The sequence below is a fragment of the Silurus aristotelis genome (genome assembly GCF_946808225.1).
Source record: "Silurus aristotelis genome assembly, chromosome: 1".
NCBI lineage: Eukaryota > Metazoa > Chordata > Actinopteri > Siluriformes > Siluridae > Silurus > Silurus aristotelis.
The window spans coordinates 22,017,204-22,023,603 of NC_139574.1; the positions used below are offsets into that span (position 1 = coordinate 22,017,204).

The 6,400-nt window shown below is 36.8% G+C and overlaps 1 protein-coding gene across 3 annotated transcripts in view; it reads right to left on the reverse strand.

Annotated features, from left to right (window-relative positions):
- abhd5a (abhydrolase domain containing 5, lysophosphatidic acid acyltransferase a) overlaps positions 1-6,077 on the reverse strand; it is a 6,094-nt gene extending 17 nt beyond the window's left edge. The window contains exons 1-8 of one of the 3 annotated variants that reach the window (XM_083546898.1): positions 5,944-6,077; positions 5,375-5,497; positions 4,863-4,948; positions 3,872-4,247; positions 2,866-3,020; positions 1,729-1,840; positions 1,267-1,453; positions 1-937 (exon numbers count right to left, since the gene is read on the reverse strand). The exon at positions 1-937 is cut by the window's left edge and continues 17 nt beyond it. In XM_083546898.1, the coding sequence (XP_083403024.1) occupies positions 848-937; positions 1,267-1,453; positions 1,729-1,840; positions 2,866-3,020; positions 3,872-4,247; positions 4,863-4,948; positions 5,375-5,497; positions 5,944-5,978 (1,164 nt within the window). In that variant the 5' untranslated portion in view covers positions 5,979-6,077 and the 3' untranslated portion in view covers positions 1-847. Of the gene's footprint in view, positions 938-1,266; positions 1,454-1,728; positions 1,841-2,865; positions 3,021-3,871; positions 4,248-4,862; positions 4,949-5,283; positions 5,498-5,943 lie in introns of those variants that run through there. The other 2 variants (XM_083546899.1, XM_083546900.1) reach the window with 2 other exon arrangements.
- Positions 6,078-6,400: the final 323 nt, after the last annotated feature.

Sequence of the window (6,400 nt, forward strand, 5' to 3'; positions counted from 1 at the left end):
ACTGAGACTTTAATACAGTAATTACAGTGCGATTGCTTTCTTATTGGCACTATCATGAATTTACACAGGTTTAAAATGAATCAATAAATATATATACAAAAACATACTTTGAGAATTACATAACCTTTGTTTTGCAAAAACTACCTCAGCTGTGTATCAAAAGTAAAAAACACAGCTCAGATTGCGCAAAACATTCAAGTGTACAGTGAACACTGCTCTCGTTTCATAGTTGCAGAAGATACGTTATTCGTGAGGTAGAAAGGGACATGTCCTAAATATTAGAACGTCCTTTTCTTTTTAAATGGCTGAGTTTAGACAGGACTGAACACTCACTGGTCACTGTTCTGATGTTTGTTCTGTTTAATTGTTAGAAAAAAATCCCTGAGAAGAATTTAATTGTTCCCAACGATTGAATTAACATTTTAATATCATGATTTCAAGTACTATTTATACCCTATTTGATATTTACCACATACTACAGTAATTATTACGCTTATTGCTGCCCCTTTATATATACAGTTAAACCTATGTATCAATAAGTGTATTAAAAGAAATGCTCATATTATTGACTGAAAAACAATGAATATAAATTGGAACAATCAAATCAATCTCTAAAAGTGCACAATTATGACAATGTTAGCTGTAAAACAAAAATTCCAGTTATCAGCAAACCTGCAGTGGTGAATGAAATGCTATAGTGATAAGAGCTGCACTGCGGCATGCAAATTCATACTGAATTACAGAGGCGCTCTGGCCAGCTTTTTAAGTCTGAGAGAGAACAAAATGAGTTTAATAAATAGCCTTTTTTAATTTTAATTTTTTAAAAACAGCCATTCCTCATCACCCTTCAGCTCACTGTTTCACACACTCGAAGAAGCCTGTGGTTGAAGTCCTCCGGCTGGTCAGCAAATACATAGTGTCCCGCTCCTCGTATGGCCTACAGACAAGACACCGATGAGAGGAGAACGAATGACTACATAGGAGCTTTACACATATATACACACGTTCACTTCAGTGATCAAAAGAAAATCCTTTGAGAATTATAGTTACGCTTTAACAAGTGACTGTTAAAAACTGCCCTAAAAATAAATAGTACAAATGAAACCGATAACTCTTTTGGCAGCACTTTACAATCCCTGACGTTTGCAAAAGAAATGTGTCTTTTATAAATCTGAGAGAACAACCAGAGAAATCCAAATTTCAGATCAACTCATAAACAATCCTGATAAATCTCACTGTAAGGTGAATGCTGAATGTAGAACTCACGATTAACTCCAAGTGGGAATTTGGCCTCATTTCTCTGATTGAATTGCCGGAGTGGCCATCTATGCTGGAGCGTGACCCATAGATCACGGTAATGGGAATGTCACTGCGAATCAGGCCAACGCGCTGCAGCATGGGCCGCTTGGCCCAGCCATATGAAATGGTCATGTTTTTGAAAGCTGTTTCACCACTACGAATAATAATAATTTAAAAAAAACAGCGTTATTATGAGTTTATTATTGCAGTAATATCAGTCTGAGTATTATTATTGAAATATATTATAAAAAATAATTAAATATAAATTATACATTAATTAATTAAAAATAATAGTTAAAAATTATATACATTATTCATAAAAAATAATAGATTTTAAATCAAGATTTGAGTTGAAACTAATAACAAGACATCAATAGTATTCTTGTTTCTTTTTACAGGTTTAGATTGTAATGAAATAAATAAATGCACCTTGGGATTTGGACATTCAGGTGGTAGATGTAATCTGTGACTGTGTTGTCATTAAACAAGGTGGTATATTTCTTTTTAAAGTCAGGTCGCACAATCTGCACTAGACGTGGACCTGAATGGTGGGAAAATGGCATACTATAAAACAACATCTCAACTCATGCAGAACATAAAGACACACAACAGCATACCTAATCAGCAGAGCTGCTGATTCCAGAGGGATAATGTGTCCTGTTGAGGATGGAGTGGGGGGTAAAACCTGGTGTAGTTTTAACAGTCTATTTAAAATTACTTAGGAAAAGAACTGAAATGTGAATATATATGGAAGTCATACTGAAAACGTGGAGAGAAAAAAGATGCTGCGCTTCTGTCTTAGTTGAAGAAATGTTTATATGAACACTGTTTTTCCTGTTTTATGAAAAAGATGTAACATACAGCAGTTAACTACACCTACTAACCTACATCTTAACTAAAACAGATATACTATGGCATCTTTTTCCCCACAATGGATCCTCATGATTATTGTAAAAACCTGTACCCACGAGCACTCTAATAGACCTGCGCATCGCACAAGACCTAGTGTGTTTTGAATCACTTTGTAATTTTCCCGACCATTAAGTGAAAGGGTTTTATTTGACATATCACTGTATGCTTAGTTCAATTCTTTTTTGCCCAACATGTTTAATCCACATAGTGATAAAGAATTTATAACAACGAATACAATAATATATTTAACATTAATGAATTCATAACATTCTCGATTGATCTTCACCGAAAGCAAAGGAGGATAAGAACAAAAGACTGAAATAGTATTAATGTGAGACTGCAGAGAAAACGCTTCCAGGGGGTGTGAGGTAACACTGAAGAGTTCAAAACAACAGCACAACTGTCTATTAGTACCGATACAACAGATAATTGGTTAATTTGCCATTTCTATTGGGAACTGGGGGAGGGGTTGAGAGAGAGACACCTGTTAGATTGCCATATGGTCACTTGCAGCAGTGTACTCAATGCAGCAGATATTATAAAGTCTACACATAAAATATAAATGTTGGAAACCCTATAAGAAAGCCAAGTACACATAGAACCAATTGCCTGAGGTGCATTCATTATATGCCAGACTGTTCTTTATCATCTTACCGAGTGGTCCTGCAAGGCGAAGGCCAGCCAGTGGGTTGAAGGGGCTGAGGACGGCCCCAAGAACTTTAATCCACACAGGAAAGGGTCTGTCCTCTTCACCAGCCTCTGGACACTCTGGGAAACCCCATGGCTCCACCAGGATCAGATGTTTTACTCTGAATACGGTCAAATAAACATGACAGAACTTATATACACTTCACTGAAAAAAATTTAACAGTTAAAGCCATTGCACTCAGAATTTGTAAAGAGAACTGATGTGGTACAATGATTCCCAGAAAATTGTAGAGTGAATACTGAATTCAACACTGTTGCTTGAAAAATTCTGTTCAGCAATCTACTCATTTCTCTTATATAAAAAAAAAAATAAAAAAAAATAGAAATAACATTTTAAAATAGAAATATGCAAAAAATTCAGTTATATTGAGGAAAAAAAACAGTTTGTGTCTTTTGGCAGCTTTTGAGTGTGTGTACATTTAGTTAGTAGACTTGTTTGACAGACTTATATTGGCTGTTGGGTTTAAACTGTTCATTTATTTCAAACTCACACAAATTTAATAAAAACAATGAACTAAAACTAAAACAAATTTATAAATGACACAACTAGCTATTCAATCAGAACGAAAGAAACGGCACCTTGTAAAAGGAAGACATGGTGCACTGTCTGAGGTGCAGCGTTGGAAGATTTGACACACACCAAAATTAGGAGGTACGCTTTCACATTTCACTCATTTTCAGCGCTCTGCAAGTTTCGTAGGTGGCATTAAATATAGGCTCTGCTGTGAGCACGCATTATTCATTATTTTTGTTTTGGCATTTTCACAATACTCCCAAGTGCAATGAGAAATCAGCATTTAAACAATGAATTTTGTACATTTGTCAGGAGTTTTAGTTATAGTTTAATGTATGATAACACTTAGCTGTGTTGCTCACCACTAAGGATTAACAAAAATGACCAATTATCAGCTATGGAGATCACAAAGCGACAAAATGAAACTTAACTGCGAACCTTGAAGGGTATTTAAGTGAGTAGGCTGCTGCCAGATATCCTCCCAAGTTGTGGCCTAGCAAGATTACACTCTCCAGGCCTAGTTTTTCCCTCCACTCCTCAACAGACTCCACAAACTGTGTTTCAGCCTCGTGGGGGTCGATGCTAAAATGAGGCCTGCTACTTTGACCGAAGCCGAGAAGGTCGAGCGCATACACGGGCCTCTGCTGCGACAGAGCATCCAGGTTCATCGTCCAGAGACCCACTCCACCACCAAAACCATGCAGCAGCACCAGAGGGGTCTTATGCTCCACACTAGTGTCACTGAACACCAGCGTCCACAATTTGTTATCACTGGAGATATGGACAAACTTTTTGTAGAACTTGCTGTGGATGGCTAATATACAGAGACAAGTGAGAAAAGTGAAAGATTTACAATTTAAATTAAACTTAACTGGTTACATGTAGGACATTACTGTTATTAAAGCTAATTTCAAGATTATTTCTTCAGAGCTGCTTCCAAAATATGTGGATAGTACAAATCTCTTGCCATTTCTTTATAAGCAGTGTGGGATGCTTTCTGTTCGGCAGATCGAAAATCAGTTCAAAATGACACTATAAAGACATAATCTTACAAACATTATAGCATTACCCAATCAAATATAATATGCATATTTTCATGGGGATAAAAATTCAGACTACTCGTTCTTAATGGTTATTATTATTATTATTATTATTATTATTATTATTATTATTTTGCAGTAAAGAGAGGTGGACCTAGTATATAGAGTCACAGCACTTCTCACTAATAATATAACCGTCATTATTGCTGCCAATTTAACACCTGGAAAAATATGCAAGTTCTCAGATAAGGTAAAAACAATTAGTAGACCATTTAGGCATTATAATGCAGAAATGGTAAAATCAGGTATAAACCGGCATGTGCCTCGAGCATTGATTTTTGATATATCGGTACTTTGTATAATAGGCTCTATTATAAATCAGCACTTACGCTGCAGCATCCTCTGCTCTGCCTCTTCTAGTTTGCACAGGGATGTCGGGCACCATGATGGCAGCCAGCTGGTGATCCCCCATGACCTGCAATATATATCTTTTTCTATATGAACTTGGTCCTTAAATGCTTTAGCACATACATATCTTACAGGTCACAGCATTCATCCACACACACACACACACACACACACACACACACACACACACACACACACACACACATTTAGGCCGAACAAAACCGCCAGAGGGAAGACTGAGAGGGAAGACTGAGCTTTAGACAGCAGACACCAGTAATGACTAGACTAGTTCTTATCAGAATGAGCGAATGGATCACAGTCCACCATGTGCAGGAAGAAAATCAGTGACCCAGGAGCCAACGTGGACATGGAAGTGTAGAGGTGTGAAATCAAATGACTCACAATGAAGCGATGACAAAACTGCATGAGAGCATGCACCAGTCCACCAAACAAGAGCCTTGACAGCATGGCACTAATGAAGTTTACCATTTACCTTAGAGTCACCTCCATGAATGTGACAAAAGTGTAGAAAAGAGTACGAATATGCAGAAATACCAGAGCACGATGGACCAGTCTGAAGCCAAGACAATGTGGGGTGTTGAGGGATTTTTTTGTGCTGTTGATTATTTAATAAAAGAAAGTGAACATGAATCAAAAAGAAAGATATGTCCACAATCATTGGATCTAATTTAGGGTTTAAACTACGTTACTACTATTAAAGATAAATAAACAAACACAATGTTAACAAAATGAAGTACATGGTTGTGTAAGAAGTTGACTAGATGGTGGTTCCAAATGGCTCCCTAGGTGCTACATAGTGCACTAAATAGTGTATAAGCACCATTACTTCGGTGCACATTCAGATTACTAATATAGGGTACATGAGGACATTTAGAATCTGGCTATTTAACTACCAGATACCTGACAACCTAAAACAGAGCGATTATTAATCCCACACGAACAGGAAATGCGAAATAAATTAATTCCCCTCCATTTCTTTAGTTATAAACATATCACAAACTTAAAATAATAATAATAATAATGCAAAGAATCGGCTCCTACCTTGTCTCCATAGACGTCTCCGGACCTTCAGCCATATTTTATTTTTTATTTTTTGAGAACCACGTGACCTTTCGCGTCATCGCGCACTTTAGTCCACAGTCAAATAGAATTCAAGCTCCATCCCAATGCGCCCGCTATTGTATATATAGTGTGCTAAGTAGTGTGCGTCAAAAATAAATCCGCTATTCAGTGCTCGCTGTAGTGCACTTCCGTAGCATTTGAGACGGAGCCCCGGTCAAAACGCTAAACTTTGACCCAGCCGCTTGTTCCCAAAACATAACGCACGCAAATATGCGTTTCATTTCAGAGAAAAGATTGGTGTTTCACAGGTATTTTAGAAAGTGTTTTTAAAGTGAAATGCGAACATCTTACGCACATCAGATGCAAATGAAGGAAATGCAAATAAAAAAGATTTACAAATATTTTAAAATGTGTTAATTTTGGCGTGATGACTAAC